This window comes from Ochotona curzoniae, unplaced genomic scaffold (genome assembly GCF_017591425.1).
Source record: "Ochotona curzoniae isolate NIBS_2020 unplaced genomic scaffold, NIBS_Ocur_1.0 scaffold_4683, whole genome shotgun sequence".
NCBI lineage: Eukaryota > Metazoa > Chordata > Mammalia > Lagomorpha > Ochotonidae > Ochotona > Ochotona curzoniae.
Genome location: NW_024467121.1, coordinates 5,560,068 through 5,572,279, shown reverse-complemented (window position 1 = coordinate 5,572,279; position 12,212 = coordinate 5,560,068). Strand labels below are relative to the sequence as shown.

Sequence of the window (12,212 nt, the reverse complement as noted above, 5' to 3'; positions counted from 1 at the left end):
GGTCTTCTGCTGAGTGTTGCTGGGACTGCCCACAGCGAAGCAGTGATAGCTTTGGCATCTTGGCCCTGCTAACAAGCTTCCCCATCTGTGCGTCTTCTTGTTTTGCCTCCTGCCCTAGTCCCAATTCCCACCTCCAGCAATAGTAGCTCTGGGGACAGTATTTTGGAGGAAGTGATAAAGTGTGCATGGCTGACTAGGTCATACGGGACAAGACCAATTTAGGAACACTTGATTAGGAGTTGGCAGTTTTACTTAGACACTGAGTGGTGACCTGCTCTGATTCCCTTTTGTTTATATAATCCAGGAAGCAATTCACTGAGAGAACCCTTTTTTGAAGTCATTAACATATAGATTGGGTTCTTTGGAGGAGGAAATTTGGAAATCTATTACATTTAAAGAAAGTGTGTATCCTCTAAACCCTTAAAGTCATTTGAAGAGTTTATAAAGCACAAGTAGGTTATCACTTGCTCCTTCTCTTGAAGAAGCTGGATGCTTGTTTTCCCCAGTCGAGTTAGAGGCATGCTGGACATGAGGCTCACTAAGGAGTGTAACTATGAAAGAGAGGAGTAAGATAGTGGGAAGCATGCCGGCCTTTTTATGGATGATCATGCTTTTCTGTGTAAATGTCTCCTTGCAAAGTTCCTCCACGTTAATTCCTAAGCAGTCACCAAGGAGTGTTATCATTCTTTACGGGCATGAGGACCTTCTGATAGTGTTCACAAAGCGTTACTTCTTGTGTTCCTTTGGGACTTAAGGTTCCCTCCAGCCTTATCAATTATATGCCTTTGTGTATAAATCCAAAGTGAATCAAATACACACACACACACACACACACACACACACACACGCAACCATGGGATGAAATGAGCAAGATTGTGCTAGGGTGCAAGCATTTTTAATGTGACTAGCCCTCTGATAAATGTTCTCTTTTGTCATAGTTCCTTTTCTTCAATTCTTTTTTTTAAGATTTATTTTATTTCTTTGAAAGGTAGAGTTATAGATAGGGAAAAAGGGAGCTTTCATCTCCTAGTTCTCTCCCCAGATGGTTACAACTGCTGGGGGTGGTTTAGGCCAAAGTCAGGAACCAGAAGCTTCTTCTGGGTCTTCCGTGTGGTTGGAGGCACCCAAGCACTTGGACCATCTTTCACTGATTTCCCAGGCCATTAGCAGAGCCCTGAGTCAAGAGTGGGTCTTGAACCATCCCAAATGGAATGCCATTGTCACAGCAGCAGCTTAACCCCTTCTGCCATGATTATAGCATTTTAAAATAAATACTGGGTGATCCATTTTCAGTTGAATCAATTCACAGTACTCTGTCTTTTGTTCTCTGACATGCCAGGTTTATTATAAAGGTCAATTGGGCAGAGCTACTGCATTAAGTGTAACTCCTGAAATGGAAAGAGTAAAGAAGAATCAAGAAAACCTCAGCTCGGCAAGTGGTTTTATTCCTTTGGACTACCACAAAATGTATCCTTTATTATTCACTTATAGTCCTATTTTTTCTTGTGCAATAAGTGACTTTCAGGAACTGTTGGTGATATGTCTGATAAGTCCAAGCATTTTTTTCAGATGACTTCCAAAAGCCACTGCTCTATATGAATTGACATTTTTCTAATATGTCCAGATGTGGCTGACAGTTAAACTTTACTTGTGAGTGATACTACATTTATAACTGTAATTAATGTTATTTCTACAAGTCTTTTTGAAAGTGATGAAGTCTTTGGTGTGCACGCTTAACAATTGCTGTTTTACTGAGAAATTATATTGACTGTGTGGATTGTTGAAATGTTCTCTGCCAAACATAGGAAATGAGTCATTAACCCAAAGTAAGGACTTGGAATACATGCCCTGATATATCTGATTTGGGTTTTCGTTGCTCACAAGAGTCCCCTGGTGGATATCAGTGCCTTCTTTAGATAATAAGCTTCAGGGCTTCAACACTGAATTCTGCATGTGTCCTCAGGTTAACAGTAGGTGGTATCCTAGCCAAACATGTAGTCAGACTAACCAGTGGTAGTGTTCTCCTGGTCAGCTGTCCAGAATACAAGCCCAGTTTGTAGCATACCTTGAAGTACTCTGGTCTTGGGTACTGTCATTTAGGCTTCAGAGTTGACAGTTTTCTAGTTGTCTTTCTGTTCAGAGCTGTCAAATGCATTTAACCTGAATCACCCTTAAGCTGTAGCTATTTAGAAGGAAAACTAGATTTGTTTTTTCATGGTTCGTCATTCTTTAAAAAGGGGGAAAAAAACGAAGGAAATAAAGAATAGGCTGCAACACAGGTAAAGCAGAAAGTGGAGAAATTTAGATGCAGAGAATAGATTTGGGATCTATTTAATTTTGGATTTCCCCTGTTAAATTGAAGCATGAGAACCATTTTCCCCCTGGATTTCACATACTGATTTTCAGTGGAGAGAATTAGCTCATTTTTTCTAATAGCCTGCAAAGGAGATCTTACTTCAATTTTAGATTGCAATTCTGGGACAAAATGTGATTCACTGATAAAGTTACTTGATGACTAGTTTTTAGAATGCTTTCTATGTTTGTTTCATTTGGAAAGCTTAAAAAATGATCATTTTCATGTTTCTTATTCATTCCACAGATAAAATACACCCAGGAGCATAAAAAGATGAAAGGTAGACCAAGTTTGATTTTAGATACTCCTAGTCTGAGACATGTGAAAGAAGCTCAAAACCATGTTTCCATGGTAGGGTGCAGCCAGAGCATTCTTCTCATGACTAAAGCATGCTAAGGAGTGTCATAATCCCACGTGCAGTTGACGTTCGTTCACTATTGATCTGGATGACTAACAAAGCATGGACATGCCGACGGACCCATCCTCTGGGGGAGAGGGGGGATGTTCTCACTACACTGAAATGTAATGAAAATGCTTCATCTAATAAAATAAGTTTTTCTCTGAGCCGTTTCTTTGTGTGTATGTGTGTGTGTGTGTGTGTGTTTTTAGCATGAATACCATGTATGCATTTTGTGAAAAGCCTTTGCAGTGAAATTTAAGATGGAGTTTGGCTGTGTTTGCATGTATGAAGACTATGAAAGAAAAGTGTATTTTTGAAAACAATTTTAGGAAGTATAATTAATCTACCGTAAAGTTGACATATTTAAGGTATTTAATTCAGTGACTCCTAATATAATTTAAAGCTATACAACTGTCATACTGATTCAGTTTTAGAAAATGAAAAGATGTGTGTTTTGGATTCTAAATAAATTTTTATAGTATACTTATAAGCATATCACCAGTAACTCTCTTAATCTTATAATAATACCGTTTTCTTGAATACGTGTAAAGTAGCTTATCCATTTACTGCATCTTGAATATTAAAAGACAGAATTATTTTACAATTAAATTAGTATATTTTAAGACTTAGGATTTTAAAATATGTTTTAACACATCTTGCTAATATAGGTTTATATGTCATTTAGAAACATACTAAGTGGACAAAATATGAGAATATTAACACTTGATTCTGGCATTTTTTCAGAGTAAATGGAAAAGACTCGTGAATTTGGAAAATAATCCAAATGTAGCTCACATAAAGACACCTGTCATTTTCTCCAAAGTTTGTGAGAAAGGAATTTGCAACTGAGTTTTTTTTTCAGGTGAAATATCATGAAGACTTTGAGAAGACGAGAGGAAGAGGCTTCACGCCCGTGGTGGATGACCCCGTGACGGAGAGGGTCAGGAAGAACACACAGGTGGTCAGTGACGCTGCCTACAAAGGTGTCCACCCCCACGTGGTGGAGATGGACAGGAGACCCGGGATCATTGTGGGTAAGCTCATGCCCATGCGCACTCCAGGCCTAGGGTCCATCTGCTTTGTTTCTTTTGATTCCTCATCAGATGTTGATGATAAGTGGGAGTCACAACATTTACTAAGTATGGTGGCAAATCCCTTCTGTTATTGAAAGTTCCCTGACTTCAGTCACTTTCAGGTCTTACTTGTGGAAGCAGCAGTCCAGCCATGGGTAATAACAATGGTTGGACAATTATTTTGTGTTCTTTTATCTCATGAATTTGATTAAGATTTTATACTTGGACATTGACTGCATGGTGATGGTAAGAACTATCACACTGAGGTCCTATGACCACAGACATGTGAAAGATACACTAAGGGCATTCTGTGGGATGAATCTCCTATGTTTTCTGAATATTATTTCTGAGCTGGTGTCATTACAAGCCATTATTTCAAGAAGAACCTTCTCTCCCAGCTGTCTTGGTACTGTTGTAGTCAGGCAGGGGACATGTTAGGAGGAGAGTGTTGAATGTGGTTGAGGTAGCAGCAAAGAACAGATTTCAGTGTAAGCTAGAGCTAGAAAAGCAAATTATTGCTTCTTCAATAAATATTCATGATGCCTATGGCTATTGTACCCCACAGAGCCGTTAGCATTTAAACTTCTGAAGCTGGCTCAATTGAGTAGCTCACAGCCTTCGTAATTTCAATGTTAGACTTTTTCGTGTTCAGGAAGGGCCTGTTTGGAGTATGTAGAGTTAAATTGGATGGGGAAGGTGTATTTTACAGGGTGTATCCTAATGAAATGCGGGTTAAGAAAGCCAAGGCCTTAAGCAACTCAGATGATTGCTAAGGTGACTCTGAGAGCTTTTTCCAAGGTACAATTCCAAACATACTTGTGGGCAGTTGATAGCTTTGCTCATCTTCCCAAGCTGATTGCTTTAAAGGATCACATTAAGTTGGATGGATGAGTTGTGATGTTTTCATTCAAAGTATCACTGAATTGGAGAGTTTCATTGCTTTGTATATCCCTAACAGGTAGTACCAAAGTCTGATTTGTGTTTATAAGATGCCCATGTGTGTGTAACTTATCCCCGGATCCTGCACAGATCAGAAAACAAAAATGGTGGGAGATTGTTGCTGAAATTCATTTTGAGATAGAAATTATCATAACTTTTTAAAAAGGAGGTGTGTAATTCTAAAATGTTTACTGAGTAATCTAAACATATTTTTTTTAGTCCTTACTGGGAAAAAAATGGGTTCTATTGAAGATTTGCCTGTGAAAGCACAAAATGGAACTTCCCAGTGAGGCAGCACGTATACCAGACATGGCATGCATGCAAGTTCAGGGATGTTCTGATTGGTTCAGAATAAAGCAGCTTATCCTGCTTCTGGTTTTGGTAGAGTCTGTGCTTCTTGCTAGTTCTGCAGTCTTGGCTGAATTACTCATCTCTCTGTCTCGGTTTCCTCATCTATAAGATGGGGGTAGTAATAATACCTACCTAAATATTTGTGAAGCACGGTAAGCACAACATAATGTAAATTAAAAGAAGACATAAATCTCACAGTCCAATTTACTTCATTTTAATGCGGCCTTCTCGTTAACCATATGTCCAACATGCTTTACATGCCTTAGTTTGCAGTCACAGGGTCAGAATGAAAACTGGCCTTGCCACTTGCCTCCATCTCAAATACATGTTCTTACAGGGGAGGAAGTTTACATGTTGGAAACAAAACATGCTTCCTGTGGGTGACTCCCATATTTTTCACCAGCGATTTCAGTTCAGCTTTTTTACTTCTTTCCTGGGAGGAGAGGAAGAGTGCCAGGGGGCTTTAGGAGATGCTTTGGGCACAGGGCAGAGCTGCTTCCTGGGCTGTGTGATGAGTCGCAGGTGCATCAGCAAGGTGATGCAGCAGGCCCATGAAGCAACCAGACTACAGAGTGATTACAAGATTCCCTGTACAAGTGCTTCTGAAAGTGACTAAATAGCCTTTGGTTCTCCGAGGCCAGCAGCACAGCGGGTTTGCTTTGGGTCTGTTTGTCTTTCACGTGCCTTCCTTTCAGACTTTTGCTTGACTCAACTCTATGCTGTCTTTTTAAAATTCTTCCTTTTTTATTGATTTCTTCCTTTCGGTAAAAGACCTCAAAGTTTGGCGCACAGATCCTGGCTCCATCTTCGACCTTGATCCCCTGGAGGACAATATCCAGTCTAGGAGTCTACACATGCTGTCTGGTACTGCCTACATTTTGACTTCCTGAGAGGGAAGGTTCTGTGAAGTGTAGACATTCATGGCACCAATGTTACAATGTTAATTTCCGAGTTGAGCATCCGAAGAACTGAAAAAGTGCTGTGATGCTTTAAGATACCATTAACCGTGTATGAAAATAATACTTGCAAGAGTTTCTTAGTAAATCTTATATTTGTTTGTCCTTAATTCATTTTAAAAAGGCTTCTAGGGTGGCTAGAGCTTGTATGTGGTTTTTATTAGTAAATAAGAGTTGATGGGCTATCTGAGTTTTTAGATAACATCTATTTGGATTGCTGAGATATGAAAGAATTTGTTTCATTAAATGCATTGCCACAACATTTTAAGACTAGATTCCTAGAATTATGTATAAAGCAGCTGAAAAGATTTCCATATAGTGTTATTAATGTCTTAAAATAGAGACTTAAGTATCCTTAAAATGTATGAGTCTTTTTTAAAGATTCATTTTGTTTTTTTGAAAGGTACAGTTACAAACAGAGGCAAGGAGAGGTCCTTGGACTGCTGATTCACACCCCAAAATCAGCGACAGGTCATGGCTGAACCAGGCAGAAGCTAGGAGTCAGGAGTTTCTACCAGGTCTCCCACATGGGTGCAGATGCCCAAGCACTTGGGCCGTCCTCCACTGCTTTCCCAGGTGCATTAGCAAGGGACTGGATCAGCAGTGGAGTATCGGCACTCCAATCAATCTCCTTATGCAATGCCACTACCACAGCTAGTGGCTTTTCCTGCTGTGCCACAACACTGGCATCTCTTGAGTTTTTGTGAGCAACTTATATAAAAACTTATCTTTTTTTCACCCTAAGGGTCATATGTATCATGAAAGACAAGAAGTGAATGGCTTAGGTAAAGTGACAGTACAATTTGACATTTCAGACTTCTAGGCCGTGTTTATTGAGAATAGCCTGAAAAAACATGGACAACTTTGCAGTTATTTTAGACAATCCATATACTATGGATTTATATCATGTCATCTCATTTAAATCTTATTCCACATCCTGACTTCTGCTCTTTATTAATTATAGAGGTTGGGCCCAGCGTGATGACACAGTGGGTAGGGTCCTTGCCTTGCACGCCCAGGATCCCATGTGGGCACCAGTTCTAGTCCCGGCAGCTTCACTTCCCATCCAGGTCCCTGCCTGTGGCCAGGGAGGGCAGTCGAGGACGGCTGGAGCTGAGCCAATCCGAAGCCAGGAGCCTCCTCCAGGTCTCCCACGCGGGTGCAGGGTCCCAAAGCTTTAGGCCGCCTGGGAAGTGAATCATCGGACAGAAGATCTTCCTCTCTGTCTCTCCTCTCTGTATATTCGCCCTTCCAGTAAAAATTAAAAAAAAAATCTTTAGGTCACTTTTGGAGTTGATGTAATGCATGCTGAAGTTAGGGAGTAGCTGACTGGAAGAACTTGATAATGAATGAGATTTTTGGCTATCCTTTCATTAGAGATCATTTCCCTTCCCCATTTTACCTATGAATAATTTTTATTGGCGATGTTCTTTAAGTCTCTTAAACTCAAATGTGAATATTTTCCCTCCAACATAGAAAAGGCAAGTCACTATAGGAGACAGCGGTCTCGCTCTCATTCCAGCAGCACTTTTGGTACAGGTCTGGTTGATGACAAGTCTGAAATCTCGGAGATTTACCCGAGCTTTTCGTGCAGCAGTGAGGTCACAAGGCCATCTGACGACGGAGGTATCAGACATTAACCATTTGCTGAGATAATTCATTTTTTTGAATGTGTCACAAGAGTGCCTTTAACACATATCCACTTCTGTACAAACATTTAGCTTGGATGTGTTTGACGTGTTAATATAAACATTAGAAAATCAAGAATCTTTTCCTTAAAACTACTAATTTGCATTTTGCATGTTGTTATTTTCCCTGTCTGACCTCATCGTTATCATTGTAGCTGGATCTGTAATGACAAAGGGGTGTTGACGTTTGCTTCATTGAGTGTGTTTCACAGCCATTGCATAGGATTTAGTCACAATTTGTATCTGATTTTCATTAAGGGAACAAAATCGGTCTTTACATTAATATTGAAGTGACTTGCTGAGTTTTTAAATATTGGTACAGATTTTCAAAAAATGTTAGAGCTTGTCAAAAAGAAATTGGGTACAATACTTGGGGTATGAGATTTTTTTAAAAAGGAAATTAGTATTGGAGTTATTCTTTATTTCATGTAGCCATCTTTTTCTATGTCTTTGCCTGTTTCCTGCATGTATCTGGTTAGGTTTTGAATTATAGACGTTTTAGGATTCTAAAGTAATCCTGTTGGTAAAACTGTTATGGAAGGTTAAGACCTGAATGTTACATTATGGTTTAGAGGGGAAGAGGAGAGGAATGGAGTGTACATGAATGAAAGGAATACCGGATTTCCTTTTCAATCACAAAGGTCAGATTACTGAGATCCCTAAGTCAGGAAATTTTGGGGATGAGCAAGTGGCAGGGAAAAGTAGTGTCACTCACGACATAAGAGAACCATGAGAACTTGTGATTATGTAATAGGATTTTTTACATTCATTATAACAAAACACTAATAAGAGTAATTATACTGTACATGTCTTGAATTGTAAAATCAAACTGGCCTTAGTTTGGTAGAAAAATGTTAAGGCCTTTCTAAAGAAAGAGTTATAAACTACTTTTGCTTTGTTAGAGGTCGAATACACCTGAGGACATCGTAGTTCTCTAAGAAAAGGTTCTTTAATTCGTGTTTGGATTTATGTTACTGATTTCTTCCTTCATTGTCCTTCATGCTGTTTGGAGATACGTAAAAATGTTGCTGCTTAATAATATAAGTGAGAATCAAAGTAAACACAAGGACTAATGTTGATGAACTTTATTTAATTTTACTCAGTTTAGTGTTCTGGAATTGTGGCTCTAATGTACCAAAGAGCAGAGGAGCCTCACTATCTTTGACTTCGTGTCTGTGCACACCAACACTGTTCTCATTCATTTATTCATTGGATGTTTTTTTGTGTGCTCCTGCGCACCAACCACAGATTTTCTTCTGACAGTACGTACATCATTGGGCAAGGAAGCATGACTTCATTGTAAGGGATTTGAAGTATGGTGAGAGCCTGAAAGCAAGCAGCTCATTGGACGAGTTACATGTGAGGATGAACAGAGTCGGTACTAGGAGGTGATGGAATGGGAGGTACATGGAATTTAACAGGGAAATTTTGTCTGGGTTTGATGGAACTTTCAAGGGAGGGATGATTGAGTTGAGATGTGAATGCTAATGGAAGAAGAGTTCCACTTATCTATACCTTTACTTTGAAAGAAAGTATAGATATTCTTGCATTTATACCTAAATTTGAGAAGCACATGATTAAGAAGGAATAATTCTGTTTTTTTTAATGGGATAGTTTCAGGCTTGTTGGAATGAATAGGAGAGAGAAATCTGGCAATCAAAATTGTCTCGAGGATTCATATAATTCCTGTGATCTAAGGAGATGTTGAATCTTAGAGGAATTTATAAGCGTCTGTCTCAGTTGCTTGTATGAGACCAAGCTTCTCTGTCTAATGGGTATGTCCTGTTTTTGAAAGTAGCATGAGGCAAAAGTTATCAATTACCAATAATACAGCACACACACACAAGTGAAAATTTGTCCAAAAATATTGATGTTGTGAAGACTTTAGGGTACATGGGAATATGATGCCTGATTGCATTTCTTTTAAATAAAGCAAAGCACAGTGTACCAGGTGGCACTTGTATTTTTTTTTCGGATGATTAGTGACATCTCACATTTATGTGCTCAAAATCGCCTCCTCTATCTCTATCCTCTGCCACCCATTCCAAAATATGCAATTTTCCTGGGAAGCCAACTGCAGCTTCCATATCAAATTCTTGGGAGTTCGGTACAACTTTTCTCATCCACTAGCAAATCTTGTCAACTATACTATGACAAACAGGTCAGGAACCTGACACATGTCCCTTCTGACTCTGCACCACCCTGGTATCCACTCCTGCCCTCTAGCTCTCTTGGTGGATCATAATCCCTCCTGACCGGTTTTCCTGCTTCTGCCCTTGCCTTTCCTGGTGGCAACAATTCCTGCCCTGATCTCTCCCCTGCCTCCCACTGGCATGAGATGACTCATGTCACCCTCCTACCGTTTCGCTCTGAAATGGCTCACAGGATCAATATGGGATTTTCACCTTGGTGGCAGTCCAGACTCATTTCTTACATCTTGAGTGCACACATCCTCTTTTCCTAGTTCTTGCTTTACTCAGACTTTCCAAGAAGCACCCAGGCTGTGTACTCTCTGTGCCTTTTGCCAGGAGTACTCTTCACCCCAGATGTTTACTGCCCAGCCCGATTCATGTTTCTGGCTGGATAGCACTTCTGCAGAGAGACGTTCTCCAGCTGTCAGATGAACTAGCCTGTCCCTCACTCTGTTCCTTTTTTTTGTTGATTTTTGCTTTGCAGTTTCCCTGAACTATGTTGAATATTTGCTTCCCCATCTCTGCCTTGTTAGACTGCGTGTCCTATGAGAGCAGGCGTAGTGACTCTTTTGCTTACTGTAGGGTCTCCAGCTCTTGGAATGGCTCTCAGCAAATATTTGGTGAAAGTTGAAGTGGCAGAATTAATATTGAAAAGATTCATATATAAATATGTGTGAGTACAATAATATGTATATATAAACTACAGGCCTGTTGTGGACAGCTTTTAATTTCAAGGGAATGATGTTTTTCTTTGGATGATGTTTTGACGTGTGAATGACATGAAAGCATAGGCAACAAGACAATGAAAAGTAGAAACATTCCTGCTGATTTGTTCTGTTTTCTGCTGGGAAGGGAAGCAGTGGTATTGATGATTTCTCGGAGGCTTTGAAATCCTGGGCTGCGGTAGGGAGGCTCAGATTGACTCTGCAGACAGAGGTCTGTGGTGTTGAGAGCTGCTTGATGACAGTCTTTGGTGTCTTCAGCTGTATAACAGTCCGTTACATGCGTTTGTCTAAATGAAAGAGAATTTTGTAGCCATATTTGTTAGGGGTTAGATGAAGAAAAGAAGAAAATGTTCTTACATGTTTAGAAATGCTGCTTTTCTTTCCTGTTTGTGTTGATTCCTCTAGGTTAGGAGTCCATGTGATAAAATGTGATATATGCCTGGGAATCTCTTTGTCCTCCAGGATTTGCCCCACTTGCCTTGAGTTCTCCACGGGGTCCTTCAGCTGCCTTAAGGCTCAGATTTCACATCAGTTACAAGAAGAATGTACAACAAGCAGCTTTCTGAGATAGGATGTTTCCTAAGTGACGTGCCGTCAATTTGAATAAGCATTTCCCTGCTTTTCTATGTTTGAGAATATGTGCATGTTCTAATTATAGCTTGATTTACTTCATAAATTAAAGGCTGGGCACTTAGGAGAGTCACAGTGTTAGAGGAAATTCTGGTGGTTGGGGCAGGGCTAGGCAGCTCATTTCCCAGAGGCCAGGCTCCAGTGGTTCCCTCCCTCACATTTGGTTTTCATGAGCATTAACACTGAAGCCTTTCCCTTTATGTTCTTATCATGGTTTTAGTTATGTGTGTCTCATGATATTTTCCCATCTTGCTTTGATTGCTGACTCTTCTCATCTGATGTGATGACTTTGGACCTTCTTTTGCCTCGACTTTCCAATGGATTAAGTTACCAAAGGGTTTTGTTTTACATCTCTACCGTGTTACTCTGATTCGGTAACAGAGGCCTTCGTTTTAACTTCATCCACTTTTGCTTTGATTTTTTAAAAATAATATCGTTTGAAATGATCTTTAATACCTCTTGGGATTAGATTAGTTTAACTTAGTTTTTGCCTAACACACAGTTCCTGGAGTGACAATAGTCCTTCCGGCTTCTGCCTATTCTGCTGTGTTTTCTTTGGTCTTTGTTCATCTTCTGTTCCCTTGCCTGCAACATGGATCTACCTCCTGGCACTACTTTGTTTTTGTTTTTTCTTTGCTTTTCCATACCTGGCAGGTTTCTGTCATTGCAAGTATTTTTAGATGTTTGCCATCTGCCTGCATGTCCACTCTCCTCAGTTTGAACTTATGTTCAGTTTTGCTGAAAGTATTTTATGTGTTTCTGTTTTTCTCTGGAGCATAAAAGGGTCTGGGAGTGTGACAGGGAATGAAAAACAGATGTTTCTTTCAAAACAGACTTTTTCTATTTTCTAACCTGGTGAACTTGTCCATGTTGCTGAGGAAGAATCTAATAGGGACAGGCTAGTC

The 12,212-nt window shown here is 39.8% G+C and overlaps 1 protein-coding gene across 1 annotated transcript in view; it reads left to right on the top strand.

The window, feature by feature from the left end:
* LOC121148037 (nebulette-like) overlaps window positions 1-12,212 on the top strand; it is a 97,514-nt gene that overhangs the window by 63,908 nt on the left and 21,394 nt on the right. The window contains 5 exon segments of the mRNA XM_040968016.1: window positions 1,340-1,432; window positions 2,600-2,704; window positions 3,616-3,787; window positions 5,888-5,980; window positions 7,549-7,698. Coding sequence (XP_040823950.1) covers window positions 1,340-1,432; window positions 2,600-2,704; window positions 3,616-3,787; window positions 5,888-5,980; window positions 7,549-7,698 — 613 coding nt within the window.